The sequence below is a fragment of the Halichoeres trimaculatus genome, unplaced genomic scaffold (genome assembly GCF_033239565.1).
Source record: "Halichoeres trimaculatus isolate MK-OKI-2021-1 unplaced genomic scaffold, fHalTri1.1 fHalTri1_scaffold_20, whole genome shotgun sequence".
Lineage (NCBI taxonomy): Eukaryota > Metazoa > Chordata > Actinopteri > Labriformes > Labridae > Halichoeres > Halichoeres trimaculatus.
In genome coordinates this window covers 24,955,424-24,978,187 of record NW_027437198.1, presented here as the reverse complement: position 1 = coordinate 24,978,187, position 22,764 = coordinate 24,955,424, and the positions used below count along the sequence as shown (strand labels likewise).

Here is a 22,764-nt window from a genome sequence, read left to right as displayed (position 1 = left end):
AAACTATAGAAAGCAAAAAAAAATAAGTGATGAGAAAGAAGAAGAAGTTTGTTAAATTGAACCTGGTGTGGTTTCATCTTATCTCCCTGAATCCAGAAGACATGCGCATTAGCGAACATGCAACTTCTAACCAAATGAGAATAAATGCTGCTTTTATTTTGGAGGGTCTCTCTGTGCTCTTGTTCCCATTATGTCTGACTTGACTCCGGTGGTGGAGACAGCTCACCGACGCCTTTTGTTACCGGGAGCGACGGTGGCGCACAGATCCACCGATTGGAAAGGGCGAGGCAGCATCAGACAGCGTGATGTGTGAGACAGATCATCACTCAGCCTCTTTGTCAACACTCAGCCTCAGTTGTGGCCTGTGAGGAAGACACACAGCCATAAATACACCCTCATTAAAGTTTGATCCAATCAGAGAAAGATTTAAACATCTTTCCTTAATGATTGAAGTGGTTCAGGGGGTTATTGTCACTGATGAGTCACAGCCTATACGTCTGTTTCCTTACAGCGTGGCATCTCCACGTTAACGCCTCTGTAAGGCAATTAAACAACAAAGGCAAAATGTTACACATCAGCCAGTGATGAGTCACAGTGTTTGTTGTAACAGCACCACATTTTCTCACAGCAGCTCGTTAGTATGTGTGGTTAACACCACGCTGATCGTATGTGGGATGCAAGAGCAGTGCATCTGTCTGGGAGTGGCACATGGAGCTGTAAATCCATATGGATGGGGGATAAAGGCGGAGTAATGGGACTATGATTAGACACAGGTCACACACACACACATACACACACACACACGGCTCAGGAGGTTGTGTTTCCAAATGTCTTTATAGCTTCTTTCCACATTGTCAGTAATGTAGATTGGATTTAAAAGGTCAGACACCACACACACATCTTGTCATCGAGCCGTACACCCCCCTGCGGTCTTTTGCTTATAGAATTAAGAGCCAATCCTGCTAATGGATGGAGATCTGTGAGCGGGTTTGGCAGCTAACGCAGGGGGAATGTGCTGACCCTGATGGCTCTGAGTTTTTGGGAGGTTCGTCAGTTACTGCAGCACACACTCATGCACACACAATGATGGGTGTGTCTGATAGTTTGCTTCAGTAAATGAGGAAAAAAGAAGATTTTCATCCTGATGGTGCAAGATTTTTGGAGATTGGATCATACTTTTTGTTTATTTTGCTGTCATCTCTCCGTTTATTAACCACCACATGCTTTGCGTTATATTCCAATAGCTGCTGCAAGACCAGCATCCCTTAAGGGGGCAATAGTAATACTACAGTGTCCTCACCTCAGATGACCTCAGAGGGAGTGTAGCAGTGAGTAAGCAAGCGAAGATGGGAAAATATCACACTCAAGCTCCCCTGGCTCCAAACTCAGCACTTTTTTTGTACCTCCAGGGCTTCTCTTCTTTTTTTTTATTATTTTCGTTCTCATCCTTTGTGAGTTCTGGTCGGATCTGACCCACATGTTCTCAATTACCTCCCTCTGGCCCACATTGTCAGTCTGGTATTTCCTCCAGCGCTCCTTCCAGCTCTGCATCTATCTCTCCGTCTTCTTTTGTAAAATCTCCTGATCCTGCAGTGGAAGAGGAGACGTCCGAGTTTTAAGGCATTAATGATGTTTCTGGACGTGTGGTAATCTCATTTGCATAATCAGGTGCAGCCAGGCGGTGTGTATGAAAGCAGGGCGTGGCTTTTATCCAGGGGCGTAGCTACAATAAGGCAAACACAGGCAGTTGCCTGGGGCCCCCAAAGCATCTCTTAAAAACTGATTTATGAAGTTCTCTTCAATTGAAATCATTTCTTTTTTCTAAATCTTACTTCACATGCTTCAAAATACATCCAAAGGCTTAATCTTTAATGATGGTTTTGGGTCCTCCCCCTCCCTTCTTATTCAATGGGCTATTCCATGTTACAACACATCAGAAAATTTGATTCAGGAAGAAAGTGGTAAAAAACACTTTTTCCCCCCATTTTTTTCTTATTTTCAACCAAGTCGGAAATAAAAACAATATTGCTCTGAGATCTGAGATAAACATATAAGACTTTTAGGATTTTAAGGACTTTATCTAGCCCAGGAAACAGGACAATTTTCTCAAAATTAATCTCTTTGAGTTGGTGATAAACATTATTGTACAAAATCTCTTTTTTGGAAACATAACTCACTGGACAGGGGTCAAATAAAAATACATTAACTTTAAAATAATAGTACCAAAAAGTACAGTGGGGCCTGTCATGATAACAAATTTTGCTAGATAATAATGTTCCAAAATATTATTGCTGATAAACAATATTATTGTCAATATTATTTTGATTTTTTTTTATTTTTTTCATTGATGTAATTACGATAAATGGGAAAGTAAAGTAAGTACACCATATCAAAAGCAAGAAACTTTGATTTCTTAAGAGTATTTAACTGTAATTAAAAGGGCAGGATCTTTTAAATAAAATAAATTAAATTAAAAATATAATAAATTTAACAAACAAGAAAGAGACAAAAAATACAATGACAATGAAATGGACTCTCTTTTAGAAAAAAATACATGTCAATGAAAATAATTAATGCTAATTAAAAAAAATAAAACATAGACCCTGTCTCTAAAGAAAAAACAACCCCCCCCCCAAAAAAAAACAATAAAAACTATAGCCTAAATAAAAGGGAGTTTATGCAGTTCCTGAATTGTTTGTAACATGTACTTTTTCCCAGTCAATCCGTACTGTCTGTCAAACATTTTTAACATTTCTGGCTTTCAACTGTATTGAAGGGCTGCGTTTCTTTGGCAATGTAGCTGTGTTTGAGCGCCCACCATTTGGCGCTTTTATTTCTACTTACTTTGCAGACCAAAAGCCTCAGTAAGAGCGGATTGTCAAAGAACAAGGCTCCGCTGCACCTCCCCTTCTTCTTCTTCTTCTTCGTCGCCACTATTTTCAAACAAATGCGACATATCAGCTCGTTGGTGTTCATGAGCTCACACTTTGTTCATTCTGATAAAAAAACAAAATATTCCCACACTGGGACTGTGGCAGGCGGCTTAAGAACCATATCTTTCGTGCCATCACTCATATTAGCGTGTTTCCTCCTTACCCCTCAGGATGCTCGCTTCAGCTCTCTCCGTGTGTACACTCGAGCAGCCCCGTCTTCACCCCAAAGATCGCATTTTTGACAGATGCTCGCTGTAAATCTGCTATAGAACCTATGCACCCCGATGTTAGGAAAAACAGACGTAGTGAACCATCTTCTCATTCAGCCTCTTTGGTTGAAAGAGAGGAGGAAAACAAACATGCACGTGTCAGTTTATCGAGGCTGGCAAACTTACCGAGGACGTTTTTATTTATTGTTCGGTTAATTGGTTTAGTGATAATCGTGACAGGCCTAAGTTTGGTAACTGTAAATATCACCTCTTTCTGTAGATTTTTTTCCAGTTTTATGTTGTGCTTGATATTTACATATTTTTTCTTTCTTTCTTTCTTTCTTTCTTTCTTTCTTTCTTTCTTTCTTTCTTTATTTATTTATTTATTTATTTATTTATTTATTTAAATTAGGACAATGCATATTAATCAACATATCAGCAAAAGCTTCACTAAATTATTTTTTTCAATATTTACCTATTGTAATGTTTTTCACTTCATACTTTCTTGTTTGTTACTGTTACTCTGTAAATTCCCCACTGTGGGACAAACAAGCTGTTAATTGACCATAAAAGATTTCAAATTCATTTATTTCAGATTCCACCTGGTTAGTGCTGATGTTAATTATCTCATTTTTATATATTTACAACATTTTAACTTCTACTTGTGGTTTACACTGGAAATCCCCATTGCTGCTGCTATAATTCTTATTATAACTATCATTATTATAACTATTATTGTGATAATTATTATTATTATTATTATTATTATTATTATTATTATTATTATTATATTATTATTATTATTATATTATTATTATTATAACTATCATTATTATTATTATTGTGATTATTATTATTATTATTATTATTATTATCACTATCACTCTTGTTATTGTTATTGTTATTATTATTGTTGTCATTATTTTTATTATTATTATTATTGCTATTGTTTGTATTTTTTGTATTTTGCTGTATAGAACCTGTGTTTTTATTTATCTTCTTTCTACTCTTATCTATTCTGCACATCTTTTTTGTACTATGGTGTTACTTGCTGCTGGAATCTGAATTTCCTGAGGGAACCCTCCCAAAGGATTAATAAAGTTCCTATCTAATCTTATCTAATCTAATCATCTAAATCCAGGACAAAGTGGACTACATTATGTATTCACTTTTTTCAAAATCAAACTAAAGTCCAAAACTTGAGGAAATGCATTTAGTTGTGTTAAGTTACCATGTACAAGATTAGCACTGTCTCATGCCTTGATTCTGGGAAAGAGACATGGAGGGCCCCATTGGCCCCCAAACAACTAAATACGCCCCTGCCTTTATCCCGTGTAAGCATCACTCAACCCGTGTTTGAGCTGATAACACCTACAGGAGGTATTATGTTTCCTTTTAATCACATCCACAGGAGTCATGCAGCCTTCGTGGGCGTGAGCATCTAACCTCCTCATCCTTTTTTCACCCCTGACCGTCATTTTTTTTGCTGAGATCATCAGAAAGTGATGCTGACTTCAGAGGCCCGCATGCCCCAAAATTGAATCACCATCTGATTAAGTCTATTCACACAAAGCTAACTGGAAGTGTCTTTGTTCATTCCCCCCCCCCCCCCTCCCCCGCACTCCTGACCCCGACTGTGCCTACATTTAGCAGAGCATGAAAGCAGAGAGGAAATGCAAGAAGTGTGTGTTTGTGTGTCACGCTGCGAAGATGTTGTAACAGAACTGTCACAAGGCTCGGCCTCCAACGTCTCCGTGCTCTGATTCTGTGACTGTCAGTAACTCACATGCTCGACGTGGGCGCAGGAGAATAGCTGCCGCTGCGTTTGAAGGTGTGAGTCATGTTTGTGTGTTTCCTGTAAAAGCCTGAACTCCCCCGTCTTATCGATTTGTGCCACTCTTGTAGTTGCAATTACAGCAGAGCCGGTGATGAGTTTGGGAGTCAAAGAGAAGAGGGAAGAGGGAAGAGGAGAAGTGGCCTCCAGAGTTTGAAAATAAAGCAGATGACCAGGCTTTGGACTGAAAGATGCAGCTCTGAGAGGAGAAAGACAGGGAGATCTCTCTAATTGGAGTGGATAGACAGCGAGGCGCACGGCTCCCTCCAGACCATTAGAGAGGCCCGGGTGGAGCGGGTTTGTTCCCAGGAGGAGAGAGCTTGTCTTATGCTCAGCCATGGGGAAGAATCTGGCAGGGTCTCTGATGAGCGCAGAGAGGCCAGGGGAGAAGATGGGCCCCATTGTCCTGTCTCGCTGATGATCAGGACGAACCGAGACAGCGGAGGATGAAGAAACCAGGGGGAAAGAGAAAGGGTCGGAAAGTCTACGATGCAGACAGGATGACACAAGCGGGACTGGGAGAAGGGGAAGGAAGATGTTCTAAAGTTGTCCGAGGAAAAGCAGACAGGAAGTGAAAGAGAAAGAAAAGGGGGAAAAAGTGAGAAGAATGGAAACATGGCGGGAGGGGGAGCCGCATCGAGAGGGGAGGGGGAGGAAGAAAACAGGAAGAGAGTTATAATGCCGCTGTCGTCTCTGTTTCCTGTGTCCCTCGAGTGGGCTCTTCTGATTGGTCGGTGAGGGCGCCAAGGGTAAGTTTAGACCCAGGCTGGGCCTTTTGATAGAGACGGTCGTGAATGGAAGGAGCCCGCTGTGATAAGGAGGGAAGACTGACCCAGCAGCACGTAGAGGGACGACTGAGGACGACAGGTTTTCATCTGCACGTTCTCACGTCTGCAAAACAATAAACCACAACCTCACTACGCCTGCTGCACGGCTCGCAGCATTCCCACAGCGCCAAAGAAACCGTCGAGCTGCAGATGGCAGGAAGCTCCAGACCACTTCAGGATCTCAGCAGTTAAACCTCCTGGGGGGCTGAACCGCTCCAGAAGATAACAAGCTGCACAACTTAACTTCAATTCCCCAATAATGACTCAAAGTTTAATTTTTAACCCTTTGTGTTTTGCAAAACTCTTCCCGCCACTTTCCATCAGGAAGTTTATAATCTCTCAGATGTTGTAGTGTGCAAACCAGCGGCCTGTGAGAGCTTCTACAAACTTAGACTAATGTATAATCAGGGGTCATTAAAGTTCAAGAGCAGCTCTATGAAGAAGTCTCAAGAGTACACACACTTCATGCTAACTACATGCCACAGAGGGGCTAACAGAATAAATAGAAACAAGCTAGGGTGAGTCTTTTCCAACATAAAGAAAATACTTTCAGTCTCTGTCTCCTGGATCCTGTCTGCTCACAGCAGGTGAAGCTCTTCCAATGTGGCGCTGGTGTCCAGTGTTAGCTCTGTTAGCCACATCTGTGAGTTGCATGATGCTACTCTGCCTTCTGGTAATCCTTCTTGTTGCTGGGTTAGCATGGCTAGCTCGTCCATCTTATTGGAGATAGATCTTACGTTCCAGCACATCGTCCTCATCTCCTTCTTCTCACCTTGTAGGGAAACATCCGGCCTAGCACCAGTTAGCGTTCACATGCTACAGGCTGCTAACAGCTGATTTCACATGTAAACAATGCAGCCATGTTACATGTAGGATCTCCAGACAAACACAGGAGCAAAAATAGGAAAATATCACTGAAGACACAAAAAGTTTTGTGTCCATGACCAACAAATGAACCATACAAAAATAATCCACTCCAAATGCAAAAATGACGAAAAAGACATGAAAAAATTACAAGAAACAGACAAAGAAGCGAGAGCTGCTGCAACATGGTGGTGCCTAGCAACAATTAAGGAGAAATAAGATGATAAATAATAATAAATACAAGGAGGGGGGAAGCGCAGCATGAAGTTGTGATTGACTGAGAGTTTGTGTTTCATTTTGATTAATCCTGGACAGTGATTTGATTCTCCCTCCTCATCCTGTGTCTCCTCTTCCTCCGTCACAGGTGGGCGATAAGGTGATGGTGCTGAACCGCTTCGGCTTGTGGCAGGAAGTGGCCGTGGTCCCCGCCAGCCACACCTTCCTCATCCCTGAGGGCATGAGCTTCGAGGAGGCCGCGGCCCTGCCCGTGAACTACATCACCGCCTACATGATGCTGTTCGACTTTGGCAACCTGCGGCCAAACCAGAGCGTCCTCATCCACGCTGCAGCAGGTAAAGAGAAGCAACACCACATCCGGCTGATTAAGTTTAGCAGAGAGATCTGTGTTTTTCTCTGCTGATTTCTGTGATTAATTTTGTAGTGATGGTGGACACTGGAGCCTAACTGTCAGACAGAAAAAGGACAGAAGAGCAGAAGAAAGATAAACAGGAGAGAGATAGAGCACGAGCTAAAGGCTTAAAGAGCTAAACTGTTTGTGCTAATGTTGCCTCCAACCCACAGTCAGCAGTTATTCTGCAGTGGTCTGTTCAAACTTGAGAGTCTATCAATAAAATGAAGAGTGAGGTTACGTTAGCTCTGATTGGTAGATGACTGGCAGGACATAGGTTGGAGCACCGGGCTGCCGATAGCACTACATATATCGATCTGATCTCCATTTAATTCCAAAACAAACACACCCCTCACTTAAAGAAGTTTATGACAGTGTGAGGAGACTCTGAGGCAGTCCAATTAAAACAGATCCTCCTCACAGCATCTTCAAGATTTAAAATCCAATTTGGTTTAATTTTCTTTAACATGGTTTCTGTTAGCAGTCAGTTCTTACTGAAAGTGGTTTTATGCTAAAAGTGAAGTTGAGCTTCATATTTGCACCAAAGAAGAAGAAGAAGGATGAAGTAAATCACTTAGAAACCTTCACTAAAGTCATCTGGTGTCAAGTGTATCATGATATGGGGTCATCGTTCCTCCAGCTGGATGTTGTAAGGTTTCAGTGCGCCTCGCAGGGCGTATTTTGGCGTCACTTGTGCTCAGTTGAAGACAGCGGAGATGCATTGTCCAGATAGATTTATGACCTAATGCTGCAGCAGAAAACCATATCTAATCAGTTTAATCACATTACCCAACCTAACCTTCCTTTAAGGATGAACTCTGTGTGATGCATTCAGCCTTTTGTGCAGGTTTCAGTCCTCAGACTCTGTGAGCTGAAGCTCCACACAAAGATCCAGAGCTTGTTTTACAGCACACAGGCAAACGCCCTTGAGTGTTTACAGTAGAAGAATTCCTCCTGTTTCTGCATCTTTTTCTGCGTGAGTTACGACCGCTCAAGGTCCCAGGGTTCGTTAGCATGAGAAATGGCTCGGTGCTTCTCACCCGCTCCGACTGGAGCACCTGCCACCTGCACTTCGAGGTCAGAGGTCAGCGTGAGTGGGAGAGGATGGAGGGAGTCAAAGCACCTGTTTTGGGGTGTTGGATGCATTTGATTTCTGCTGTGTTTTCACAATCAGGCCAGCTGGAGAGGACGGGGAGTGCATTAGCCAAAAGAAATTGTTCTCCAGTCCGCTCTTCCTCGCTATCTGTCGGCGTGCAGCTTTTACTTCTCTGGTTCCCACTGTTTCTGAGCCGAGGGAGTCAGAACGGGATCCCTCAGCTTTGGGACGGTGTGTGGGTGTCGGCACATAATGGAACCTGAGCTTGGGAGAGAAAACATGAGGGAAACCTCTGGGGAGCTGCTGCTCCAGGTGGATGCATCCCTCAGCTGTGACCGTTAAAAGGATGACTTGCAGCATGAGCGTTGAAATGTGTAGTTTCCCCTGTGATTGGAAGCAGCTCTCTCTCATAATGTGGGGTTTATGGTCTGCAGAGGAATCCAAAATGTTTTTGCTCATGTCACACATGTTCTTTGTAGCATACGTGTGCTTTAGGAGGAATGCTAAGGAAGCTAGCGTAGCCGGTCGAGGCGGCGTCTCTGGTTTCTGGTGTTGGCTTGCCGGCTGTCTGGACATCAGGATTGGAAAAGCACATTACCGAGGCTATGACAAAAACATTTGCTCTGCAGTCTGCTTCAGTGCTCTTGGTCGTTCTCTGCTTGTAGAAATCATTTTCAGTCACTGCTCCACTTAGCCTGTTCTTATTAGCATAACAGAATGACTGTAGCATCCTTTGAAGTGAAGATATTAGCATGGTGTGAGATTTGAACGTGTTATACTTTCTAGTGTCATAACGAAACTGCTCGTGGATAACTGCAAATATGTTAATTTGATGTAAAGTTTGAAATTTATCACTTTTTAAACGCTGCATTTATCAGATTGTTTTTTCCCCTGTATCCATTAAATTTTAACATCTTTGGGTTTCAACAAACCAAATAAGTTGCCTCTCTGAATGCCCATAATTATGCAAAACTTGTCGCCGTTTTTACCCTCACTTCCTGCCAGAGGCGGCTTTATGGGTGGGCCAAGGGGACCCAGGCCCATTCTTAAATTTTCTTTTCTTTTTCTTTTTTGTTTTATTTTTTATTTTTAAATTGGTATAGAAGCAGCATTGTGTATTTCGTCTGTGTAAAATGTCCTGTCTTTGTAAAATGAGCTGAGTTTGGCAATCTTTATAGCCTGCCGGAAAAAAAAGCAGAGTTTTGCAACATTCAGCTCCATGTTCAATGAGCTAGACCAGAGTATGATTTTGGGAAAAACTGTACTTTTTGATTTTATTTAATAGTGTTTATAGGAATGGGTCCTAATTTTCGGTGCTTTTTTGTGTTTAGATGGTAAAAATATCAGTTTCTTTAAAAATAAAATCTCACTTTTTCAGTTTAACATATTTATTCTTCAATATATACCTTGCAATGCTGAGTTCATGTCCAGCATGGAAAATCTCCTACTCTTCCACCCCCTCACAGTCACAAGGATGGGTTTAGGTACCTTAACATGGTACCTTTTGATTTTACATGAATCGGTACCCGGTACTTTTGACAGAATTTGGTCAGTACCTATAAAAGTATCTAATTTGGTACTCATTCCTACGAGTTTGACGTCTCCACTCTTACAGTCTATGAATGGAATGCTGTTGCAGTGCAGCCTGCTGGTGTGTTAGAGCAATGGCTTTTAAAGTGGGGGCCACAGCCCTCTGGGGGGGCACCAAGGGGGCTTCAGAAAAATTTTAAAAGAAGAAAAAACATTATTATTACATATTATTTAATTCTTATATTTTCATAGTTATTTTTCCTTAATATATAACACATAAACTGCCATAATCGTCGGATTCTCAATTTTCCGATTGTACCAAACTGTACCTTTGGCACGATGATGTCCTAGTCTGTGTCCACCTGGCGGTTTGCGCCTGTTATTAAGCTAACTAAAAAACTGAGCTGAACTTTGAGGCTCTTCCTCTGTCTAACTACTGACTACATGTAAGAAAGGAGTATCCCACCTTGGCTGACAAAGCTCTGAAACGCCCTCTCTCAGTCTGGCTTTGTTTGTAAATAGTTTATGTTTTTAACCAAATGTATGAAGTATTAAAAAATGAATAATAATTACAAAACACCTTCTCAAGTTTATTTTTTTTTTTATTTTTTTTTTTACATATTTTGCAACATTGTCTGTTGGTTTCCAAAGGAGGTACCCGGCCAGAGGCAAACACTATTTTGGGGCCTTAGCTTAGCATAGTTTGGGAACTCCTGTGTTAGAGTGTTACTCTTTGGTCCGTAACATGGAGCAATCCCAGGTGGATCTATCAAATACACAAAAAAGTTATAAGAATGCAACCAAATATTTAAGGTAGGGTACCGAATAAGGTACTTTAATAGGTACTGGCCAAATTCTGTCAAAAGTACCGGGTACCGGTTCACCAAAAATCAAAAGGTACCATGTTTAGGCACCTGAATGCATCATTCTGACTGTGAGGGAGTGGAAGAGTAGGAGATTTTCAATGCTGGACATGAACATAACACTGCAAGTTTATATATTAAAGAATAAATATGTAAAAAAAAATAAAAAAATACATTTGATTATGAAACAAGTTGATATTTTTTGCCACATAAACACAAAAAAGTACCGAAAATTGGTACCATTGAGTACCAAATGTGAAAGGTACCTATCCTTAATTTAAGGGGCAAAAAGCCAAATCTGCTTTAACACACACATAGTACATCACTACAGTAGAATTTCAGTAGTTTATCTCAGTTAACTGATCTACTGATGTCAGTAATTTAGTGCCCCGACAAAAATTGTTTGACCTACCCCAAACTGTAAACCTGGCTCCGTACCTGCTTCCTGTATAGCTGTTATGGATAAAAAACAAAGTAAAGAAACCGAAACTCGTAAATATGTTGGCTTTTGTAGATAGTCTCTAGTGGACACTTGAGGTACTACGTGGTTGTAGGTTTTGCATCACTGCTTAAAGATGCACAGAAATAAAGACATCTTTCCAGTATAATCTTACAAATCCAGCATTTTATTGATTAACTTTGGTTAAATAACACGAAACTGCTCCTGTAATAAAAATCACAGGCAGTGGAAACCCTGCAGCAACGACACGCAGGGTTGTTTGAAGTATTCGTTGCACCCTCTGATCCTCCCACATGAATTTCTCCAGCTTCAAGAATAAAATTATTTCCAACTTTAATTTAAAAAGTGAACTAAGTCGTGTTTTATCGCGTCATTTCAGGTCCTCCTGGTTTGAACTCTTTGATTTAAACTTTTATCCATCCTCAGTTATAACTTTATACAACCTCTTTAATTTTTACTGCTGTGTTCAGAATCAGATGAGGGATTTTTACTGCTCATACTTCAATTAAAATTCTCCAGTTTTTCCACAGATCCTGCCAAAGTCCATCCTGAGGAACATGTCAGCACACAGAGCGTTGATTGTGTTCAGAAACAGTAATTAAAACATACTGTGTTACACTTGACCCTGCCTAACACACACACACACACACACACTCGCAGTATTCTCATGAGACTGTGTTACACAAACCGTCGTATATCCTCCAGACGTGCCTACACAGCCCTGCATTCCTGCTGGATCAGTTTATGTCGTACGCAGATAAAAAAGTAAGCTTTTTATCTCAGGAGTAGGAGTCGGAGCGGTACAGACGACAGGACACACAGTTTGTTTTTTTCAGCCTGGGTCACAGTTTGCTAATCAGGATTTTAACCAGAATAATTTGACCAGAAGGCTGAATTATATCAGCAGAAATAGACTCTCCACATTGTGTATCATTTATCTTTCCAACAAAGCATCTTTTCTAGTTATTGCTTCAGGGCTTCGTCGTCAGTTGATCAGTGTCATGGTCGGCCTGTTTATTCCCTTATTGAGATATAATCGACTTATTCAATCCGATTAGGATAAACGTCTCCTCCCCCCCAATGAATTTAAGATTATTTTGTACAACGAAGAGTCTGAACTCAACCCAAAAGGACGTAAGTGAATGTTATTTATCTGATTATCTCATTATCCTCAACAGGTGCTTGATTGATTCACAGATTTGAGATCCTGACGTTCATTTATTTTTTCCTTTCAACTCAAAAAGCATCACGTCAGATTATGATAAATCTTAAATCTAAACATTATCTCAAAGGGATTTAAAATAGAATAGAAAATATTTTATTAAAAATCAAGAAAACAAAAGTAAGAAAGTGTAAAGAAAGTGCAAAAAGGTCCATAAGAAAACAGATGCTGACAGCTTGTTCATCATTGTCCAGTCAGCCAGTCTCCACCTCCACAGGGTCCAGGACTGAGCTTCTTCAGCAGTCTGTTCAGTCTCTGTCTCCTGGATCCTGTCTGCTCACAACAGGTGAAGCTCTTCACATGTGGCCTTGGTGTCTGATGTTAGCTCTGTTAGCCATGTCTGTGAATAGCATGATGCTACTCTGCCCTCTAGTATTCCCTCTGTTGCTGGGTTAGAACAGCTAGCTTGCCCATCTTTTTGGAAATAGATCTTTTGTCCCAATAACGATGGATGGAAGGACAGGTCTATGTCGTCACCTCCTTCTCCTCACCTTGTGTGTAAACATCCGGCCTAGCACCAGTTAGCATTGACATGCTACAGGCTGCTAAAAGCTGATTTCACATGTAAACAATGTAGCCATTGTTACATGTAGGATCTCCAGACAAACACAGGAGCAAAAAAAGTAAAAATATCACTGAAGACAAAAACAGTTTGGTCTCCGTGACCGACAAATGAACCGTACAAAGTAATGATCCACTCCAAAGGCAAAGGTAACAACCAACAGGGCGACACTTTAAATCCAAAATCTAATTTCAGGTGAGGCAGACTGTGAAGCCGGACTTCTTAAAGCTCCCCCTGGTGGCTTCTGCGAGTAGTGTTCATAAAAACTCCATTGTAACAGATTGAACAGAAGGCTAAACTAAAAGTTTAAACACCAATAGTGAAATAAACTTTTCTAAATGCACTTCACTGCAAAAACTTAATATTAGAAAGACTTTATTTCTTATTTTTGATTAAAAAAATCACCCAACAAGTCCAGAAAAAGTCAAATTTTGAGATATAAAAAGACAAATCGACACCTGATGTGCTTGGGTGCTGTTAAAAAAGAGCTGACAGTGGGATAAAAAATGTCCTAATAAAAGAAGTTGATGTTTCTTCTTCTTTTCTTTTTCTTTTCAAGCATCACTTTTGCTTTTTGATATCTTAAAATAAGACTTTTTTTCTTTACTTTTCAGTAAATGCGGCTAATAATAGGTCTAATATCTCATATTTTCCAAAAAATAAGACAAAAACACTTTCTTAGATTTCAGTTTTTGCTGTTTTAGCCTCTGCTGTGAGGACAATCCTGCTATTTTTTGTGTTGTTTTGTTGGATTTTGTAAATTTAAGGATGTTCTTACTTCTCACAGTCGGAGGTAAAGGTGTGATGTTCATGTGAATACGACACAAAGCAGATCAACGCTGCATTAGTCATCATCAGCGCTCAGTAAAGAGCATCATTTCCCAACAAGGAGGGTGACAACAGTGTGACCGGTCCCTCAGCTTTAGTCATGCGTTAGTGTGTTTGTGTGTGTGTGTGTGTGTGTGTGTGTGTGTGTGTGTGTGTGTGTGTGTGTGAGAGAGAGAGAGAGAGAGTCCTCAGCTGCCTCTCTCGTGGCTCCGCTCCTGTCCTCTCTCCTCCCAAACAATAGCTTGTTGTATTTCCTCCCATCATGCCTCCCTTTCCCCCCCACCGCGCTGCACATCTGCATCCTCCGTCCTCCTCGTCCTCCCCGTCCTCCAACCCCGCGGCCCTCCCTGACCTCCACTCCTTCTGCTCCCTCCGCCTGACCTTGACACGTCCCTCCTTTTGCTCGTGGTCACTCGGGAACACGTTTGTTTTCCCCGGAGGACCTGGGCGGAGGGGGCTTGGTGACATTTGGACGTATCTCGTGGGTCTTCCTCTGTGCCCCGGCCAACATCCTTTCCTCTGACCTCTCCCTGAACTGGTCTGAATGTTTATGAACCCGGGCCAGCTGCCCCCCTACGACCCCACCCACTGACACATTCCTGCATACATATGGGGCTTCGGCTGCGTCCAACGATGACGTCCACTTCGCTTTTATTTATGAGCTCTTCTGTGACTGCGCCAGCGTCGAGTGTCATGCATTGTGTTAGGGACGTGGAATGCATAATATCACTAAGGTGGAGCTACGGTAACCTTTTATGATCAATTCATCTGGTGTGTTTCCTGCAGGGACTGTATGTGAAGACTTTCTGACATTTTGGCACCAACGCCGCCGGAGTCTGTGTTTTAATTACAGCCTGGACGAATTATTAGATCTGCGAGGTGCTGCAGACGGCTAAATAACATACATTATCAATCACTTCCTCTCATAAAGCTCCTGCGCTGTTTAATGAGAGCTGTATTAAAGCTTTTATTTCTCCCTCCTGTCACTTACAGCGTCTCAGCTTCCTGCTGCTTCATCACAACGCTGAGCGCTTACAGTTGAGTCATGTCTTTGGAAATTTTGTCTTATACAGTGGGGAAAATAAGTATTAACTGTTGTCTCATCACATTCATTTCCAAAGATGCAATTCAAACAAAATTTCTACCAGACATTGGTATTAACTCAAATAATCCACATATGAAAAGAAATCACAACGTTCAGGTCCATAAATAATGATTATGGTGAATTAACGATAACACAGGAAAAAAGTATTGAACACGCTAACTGAGACTCATCTCATACTTAGTGGAGAAGCCTTTGTTTGCAGTGACAGCTTCCAGAAGCTTCTTGTATGTTTGAACTAATGGCCCACACTGCTCAGGTGTGATTTTGGCCCATTCCTCTGCACAGATTGTCTTTAAATCTGGAATATTCTTTGGTGCCCTCTGGTGAACCCTTTTCTTTACTTCTTTCCACAAATGTTCAGTTGGATTGAAGTCAGGTGATTGACTAGGCCATTCTAACAGATTGATTTTCTTTTTTTGAAACCATTTGAGAGTCAACTTTGCCGTGAGCTTTGGATGGTTGTCCTGCTGGAAGGTCCAGCCACGTCTCATCTTCATCATCCTGGTGGATGGCAGCAGATTCAGATCAAGAATTTCCCCATACATGGCTCCATTCATTGCTCCGTCAGTTATATGAAGTTTGCCAACACCATGAGATGAGAAACAACCCCATGCCATGATGCTTCCACCTCCAAACTTCACTGTTGGTGTAGTGTTTTTTGGCTGATGTGCAGAGCCATTTCTCCTCCAAACATGGTCTGTAGTATGACAGCCCAAAAGTTCAGTTTTGGTCTCATCTGACCAGACAACATTCTCCCAGTATTCTACAGGCTTGTCAAGATGCTGTTTAGCAAACTTTAAACCAGCTTCAACATGCCTTTTCTTGAGGAATGGAGTCTTGTGGGCTGAGCGTCCATAGAGGCCATGGCGGTGGAGTGCATTGCCTGTTGTTTTCTCTGTAACAATCATACCTGCTGCCTCCAAGTCTTTCTGGAGCACTTTCAGGGTGGTCCCTGGCTCGTTGAGTCCTCTTCTGACTATCATTCTGACTTTCTGGTCAGAAATCTTCAAGGAGCTCCTGTGCGTGGCCTGTTGATGGTAAGGTGGTGCTTCTTCCACTTGTGAATAATGGCCCCAACGGTGCTGACTGGAATATTCAGGTGCTTTGATATAAGTCTGTAACCAGTTCCATTCTGATGCTGAGCAACAATCAGGTTGTGAATGTCTTCAGAGAGCTCTTTGTCTTTACCCATCATGAGGTGTGTGGTATTTAACTGCTTGGTGAAAAAACGACCTTTTTTTAGGCTCTAGCCCAGCTGATGTTGGTTTGCACTGATTGGAAGTTAAAGTAATAATTACTGACAGATTTCAGGTGGTATGGTGATCATTGCCAAAGTATTCAGCCTTTCCATGGCGTGTTCAATACTTTTTCCTGTGTTACCGTATCATTATTTATGGAGCTGAACGTTGTGATTTCTTTTCATGTGTGGATTATTTGAGTTAATACCAATGTCTGGTAGAAATTTTGTTTAAATTGCAGCTTTGGAAATAAATGTGATGAGAAAAAAGTTGACATGTTAAATACGTATTTCCTCCACTGTAAGTTGTAAAGTTTTCTACCTGCTGCAGGATCAGCTCGGTGTGTAACCACAGCCTCCCCCTGGTGGATCCACATGACCTGACCTGGTTGCTGAATTCTGGCGTTTAAACCATCCAGTCGACCGTCTTGGCCGTGGTTTTGTTTACTTCTCTCAGTCACAATAAGAGGCTGTGGTATTTATTTCAGTTTGTGTCGCAATAAAGCAGAAACTCCTCAGAGGAGCTCGGTGTTTTTCCTAGAAAACACGCTTCATTCGCTCTTATTAGTTTGGATGATTGCTTTGAGAAGCCAGCCAGAACACGAAGGCTCTGACAAATATTTTGAGCGCAGAGTCTGGGGGTAATGGTTTTGGCTGAAACTGATCTTTTGAAAGTTTTTCTAACCTGCTCCGTGTGTTTCTTTGGGAACTTTTGAGACTTGTTGCTGCTGGTTTTTGCCAATCCTCTTTGGTCCCCCGTGGATTATGATCTCAAAGCAGAAAATCTGGTGAAGTAATGGTTTATGAATCCAAACTGCTTCGCTTCCTGGGAGGTTTCTAAGAAGTTAAAGCACAAAGAGGTGTGTCCCAAACTTTGTCATTTTTTGGAAAATACATGAAGAAATAATCTGACTTCTCTGTAATTTTATTAAAGGGTTACCAAAATAAAAGTCCGTTAAGGGGAACTCATTCTGACTTTCTCAGTTCCTCATTCGTCCGCCGCACATTTCTCTCTGTGCTCTGCGTGTTTTTTTTAGACTCTTCACACTCTGTCTCTGCACCTGCTTCAACTTTCTGTCACCGGAACAAAGAGGAGAGGTGTCAAACTTCAGATGTTTCTCGCTCAAGGCTTCTCGAACATGGTGGTGACCTGTAGATGCACTTTATTTTAACCTGACGGTTCAACCGGGAGCATTTCTCTCTGTCTGCACCAGACATCAGCAGGATTTTCAGCTCGATCAGCTGCAGGAAAAGTGCTTCTCTGACTCTGAACAGCCAGAAAGCCATTTTTTATAAAGCGAACACATTCTCCTGTTTTGCTCCCTGGGTTGTGTGGTGTCGTTCATGTCTTGGGAGCGTCCTGATGTGGCGTCCTCTTGGAAACCAGTATCATCCACCTCTTTAGATCTGATGGTTACAGACTTACCGTGTCTACCTCGAGTGCTGCTTCTCATTCATTGTTTGTATATTTTTTATTAATACAATCAGTTATTAATATGTTTTTCTGTACCCTGACCTACTGAACACAGAAGAGATCAGGGCATTACATACTGTATGACTGTATACACTCTAAACCAACAGTATAGAAGATTATGTTGAGATTAAAGGTACAAGGGAAATGTCACCACTTGGGGGGAGTTCATCTAGTTCAAGGGTCTTCAACCTGTGGCTCCGGAGCCTCATGCGGCCATTTGGCTCCTTTGCAGTGGCTCCTTGTAGCTTTAAAAAAATATTATTGAAATAAATATTTTTTCTTACAGAGGATATTGATGATTAAAAAAATTGACACTTGGTATAATCTTGCAATAACATTTCATTGAACTAAATATGGGTCACCTCTTGCAAAAAAGCGTTCAAATACTTTTGAAGTTTGCAATTTTTTTTTTCTACATTTTTTTAAATCAGGAAAACAATCTTTTTTGGAAGATTTTTAAATTATTATTATTATTATTATTATTTTGCTTTTTTCAAAATGTTACAAATATCAGCAAATTGATAAAATCTTCTTTAAAAAATATTTCAATTGTGTGATTTCAGAAGAAAGACAAATTTTGAATTTTCTATAATTTTTTGAAAATGAAGCAAATTATTGAATTTACTTTTTCTTCATTTTTTGGGGGGAATTCATTGCACATTTTCCCCTTTTTGATAAAAAAAAAAGCAAATTATTAAATTTATTTTTTTTCTAATTTTTGGGATTTCTTGCATATTTTCCCCCTTTTTAAAAAACAGAACATTTTTTAATTATCATTTTTTCAATTTTGGGGGACTTTCTTGAATTTACTGTTTTGTTTTGGGGAATTTCTTTCAAATTTTTCCACTTTTTAGAAAAAAGAAATTTTTTGAATTAACATTTTCACATTTTTTTAATTTCTTGCACAATTTTCTCTACTTTTTTCTAAAAAAAAAAGGAAATATTTTACATTTTACATTTTTAAAATTTATGAAACTTTTGGCAATACATATTTTTCCATTTAAAAAAAAATGTTTGCAAAGTTATTATAACAAAAAAAAAACAAGACATCATGTGTACAACTTTATTAACACAAAAAAACTTCTTGTTTAGCTTATTATTCACTAGATTTTTACTGTGTTAAGAATTTCAGAAACTTTATAATTTATTGTGAAGATAAAGTCGATTTTGTGGCTCCTGAATCTTTAATCCAGGTGAGCTGAGGTAAAATGGCTCTTATGGAAAAAAATGAATGGAAAAAAAAACAGTTTGTGTTGCTTTAGTTTTATAAATTTTATAATCTCCATCTCCTGACAAATCCAGCTGTAACATCTTATTTCAGGATATTTAAAGACAGAATGAAAGCTTGTTTTTCAGTCAATTTCAGATGAGTTTAGTATTAGTGCAGCTCTCTTTGTTTTTGTTTAGATAATTAACAGATAAAGGAGGTGGTATAGGTTTGTATTTGTGTTTTCTCCCAGGATTCCCTGTAAGATTATTACGCTCATTCATTTTTCACCGGCTAACAAAGCTCCTCTGTCCACTGAGCCCTCGCTGAAGCGCCGTTACATCTCTCACTTTTATCGGCCCATTGTTCCTGGGAGCCTCTCCTCTCCCACTCACTGCGTCTTCTCAGGAGGTCTTACCCTACTTTAGAGAATGCTAATTCAGTCTGACCACTGAGCGGGAGTCTGGGCTGCGTGGTTGAACCGTCTCTGTGTTCCCCGGGCCTGGCATCGCCGGCGGCAGATCAGCTGCACTGATAGGCGAGGGGAAACCAGGGAAACCAGGGCAACCTCCGCCCTGACCTGCCAATCACATCGCTCACTGGTGCAGACGTTGACAAGTGACCCCAGCAACCCCACCCCTCCCCCTCCTCTTCCTCCTCTTCCTCCTCTTCACTCTAACCACCGTAAACAGTCGCAGGTGTGTGTGAAACACCTGTTTCAGAAGCACAACATGAGCGCGTGGAGCTGCTGTTTGAACTTGGAGAAAAGGAAAGTTGTGCCCTAGATTTGTGCACATTGTGTGTGTTTCTGCACGCTGTGTGTGTGTGTCAGATCGCAGCGTGAAAATTCTCTTTCAGGAAATTACAGCGAGCACTCTCACACACAATCAGAGGATGTTTTTTCTCTTTTAATTCACTCACCTACTAACTAAAAATGGGCTTCCTCTGCTGCTGCTGGAAAGAAATTCACTGTCGGAGAGAGCACATTAAAGTGCTCTTCAAGCCCACAGTGCCACACACACACACACACACACACACACACACACACACACAGTCATCCCAGAAAAACACCAAGGTTACATAATCCAGAGTAATACCTCAGGAGTGCTCACTCACAAACTGGCAGCCCCGGCTTCGATCAGCCTCGCAGGCCTGAGCGAGCTCGCTCCGTCTGATTTCTGGGTTTGTTGACGTTGTAGCGAAGCCGAGGCTGAAACAGACGTGCTCGGGTCTGCGTTTGTGTCTCATTCTTTGTCAGCCGCCGAGACCGCGGGCTAATGATAGGTTCAGGAAGTCTTTGAGGAAATGTGGAAACACAGCAGAGGAGAAATCACATGAGGAATAACGTGGAGCTCAGAGGCATGGGACCAGAGCCGTACAGACACCTTTTGATCATAAAGCCGGTTTGCACGACTGAAAAAATGTGGTTTAACGTCATATTTAGGATTAAAGCAGCTGTCAGTGAGATCACAGCCTGAGAGGAAACCTAGATCTGTGCATGTGTGTGTGTGTGTGTGTGTGTGTGATCGACCCTTATCTTCATTTCTAATCCAAACCGATCGCCGTGTCCTCGCTGACCCCTGCTGTTGAACTCTGGGTGTGGAGCAGAAACAGCGGCCTCAGTGTCAGCCTGGAATCCGCTGTGTTTTGGGGAAAATTCCTCTTCGCTCCTCACAGTCATGTTATGGAAGCCAAGTCCAATTTGTGCCAAAATGCGAGTAAAGAAGGATTCAAGGGGAAGACAAAACCCCGCTGTGTGTCCTGTTTCTGCAGGGAGAGGAAAACAAGAGGGAGAAGGTGGATGATTTGACCATTCCTTCATTTTTAAGCGTTGTCCGTTTAGTGGAGAGTAAATGTCATTAGCTGCAAGAATCTGCTAAAGCTGCTTTCTCGTCCCCGAGCGATGGGTGAGTGTTTGTGGAGTGGGGAGTGATTAAATCACACCCCACACCCACCCAGGGAGACGACTGTGGGCTCCAGGAGCAGATATAGAAAGAGGAGAAGGAGGTGCGTTACATCAGGAAACCAAGGAAACAAGGAGGCCTGAAACACGGGTTAACGAAAGGTTAATATTTTAATCTCTGTGCATATTTGTGAAGATTAGCTGATACCAGCAGAGAGTTCGAGGCTGCAGCCGGCTCCTCTCCTCGCTGTGATCTGTGTATGGATGTATAGATGTCAGAGTGTGTGTGTGTGTAGGTGTGTGAGAGGTACTTGGCACAGCTCAGCAGTCTTGTGATGAGAGATCAGGAGTTTGGTCTCAAGAGAATTGAGAAACAGGTACGAGATCTCTCACTCGGAAGCAAATCTGTGATGAAAGTCCAGATTTTAAAGAAGTTTTTTTTGCTTCATATTCTGTTTGTTTGGAAAGTGTAAACATGGAATGCACTAAATTCATAAGTTGGTGAGCTGATAATGATTTCTCAAATATTTAAGAAATAAAAAAAAAAACTTGGTGCATATTTTGTCAGCTGTGTTATGGACAAAAGTTGTGACTATTTTTCAGCTTCAATCCATATTATACTGACTTTAGAGTAATTCAACATTTCTATGTCAGACTACGCTCCCTGGAAATGTCCCTCATCATTTATTTCACAGTTTAGACAAAATTAAAAGGAAATTTTGGCTCAAAAATCACAGTAACCCAGCTAACAGGACAAGAAAAGAGAAACCTGTCTTTAAAACTCTACATTAAGTGATGCTAACACAGTCGACGTTTCCTCCATTTTTTAACCCTTGTGATAACTGCAGATTTTTTTTTGCTAAATTTTTGCTAATTTGTAAAATCACAAACACTAAAAATGTTAAACTTTCTTTATAATGAAACTTCTTAAAATTTTTGCTGAATTTTAAAGTTTCAAAATGTTCTTGAATTTTTTACAAATTCTTGGTTTTTACTCATTTACATTTTTTTTTAAATATTTGTTAAAATTTTGGCAAGATTTTTTTTTATTTTTTCTTTGAATCAATTCACTTTTTTAATTAAAAATGTGTTATAAAAAGGAAATATATTTCTGAAAAATAAACATTTAAAAACATTGTTTAAATCAAAATGTTTTTGAAATTTTTGGAAATTCTTAATTTTTTTTCTCATTTAATTCTTTGAGTTTTGGGTTTTTTGTTTAATTTTTACTAGTTTTTAAAATCACAAACATTGAACATGTAAAAACTTTCTCTATTACAAAAGTTCTTGACTTTTTGCAAAATTTTAAAGTTTTAAAATGTTCTTAAAATTTTTGCAAATTCTTGGATTTTTTTCTCATTTAACTTTTCAAAAACGTTTTTTTTTTCGATTTTGCAAGTTTTTTGAAATTCTTCTTTGTATTTATGCACATTTTCAGGATTGGAAAAAGAACGTGAGTTATTAAAAATATATATTTTCGAAAATATATATTTAAAAAACATTTTTAATAAATCAAAATGTTTTTTTAACTTTTATAAATTCTTAATTTTTTTCTCATTTTATTTTGTGTTTTTAAATTTTTTTTTTTTTTTTGCATTTAAAAAAAAATCTTATTTGATATTTATGCACATTCTTGAATTTTAAAAAATATTTTTTGAGTTTTTAAAAAATATCTACTTTTTTTAATTTTTGAAAAATAAAAAATAAACATTTTATGTATAATTTTGTCAATTAAAAGAACCTTTTTGTTTCTTGATTTTTTATTTAGGGATGCATGATATATTGGTATCAAACCAGTCAATTTTTTCATTAGCTGCCAGCCATTATCAGAGGGTCTTGAATGATCTTTCCAGACCCAAATAATCTTGTTTTCTCTGACTATGTAAACACCAAATCTACCTAAGAAGAGTGGACTCTCTTCTTTTATGTCTCTTCCTGTTATATCGGTAAATATTGGTTATTGGCCATTACCGCAATACCAA

General features: G+C 40.2%; 1 protein-coding gene across 1 annotated transcript in view; it reads left to right on the top strand.

Annotated features, from left to right (window-relative positions):
- The window catches only part of vat1 (vesicle amine transport 1), a 41,434-nt gene that overhangs the window by 1,441 nt on the left and 17,229 nt on the right, over positions 1 to 22,764 (top strand). The window contains exon 2 of the mRNA XM_074696458.1: positions 7,032 to 7,239. Coding sequence (XP_074552559.1) covers positions 7,032 to 7,239 — 208 coding nt within the window. The remainder of the gene's footprint in view (positions 1 to 7,031; positions 7,240 to 22,764) is intronic.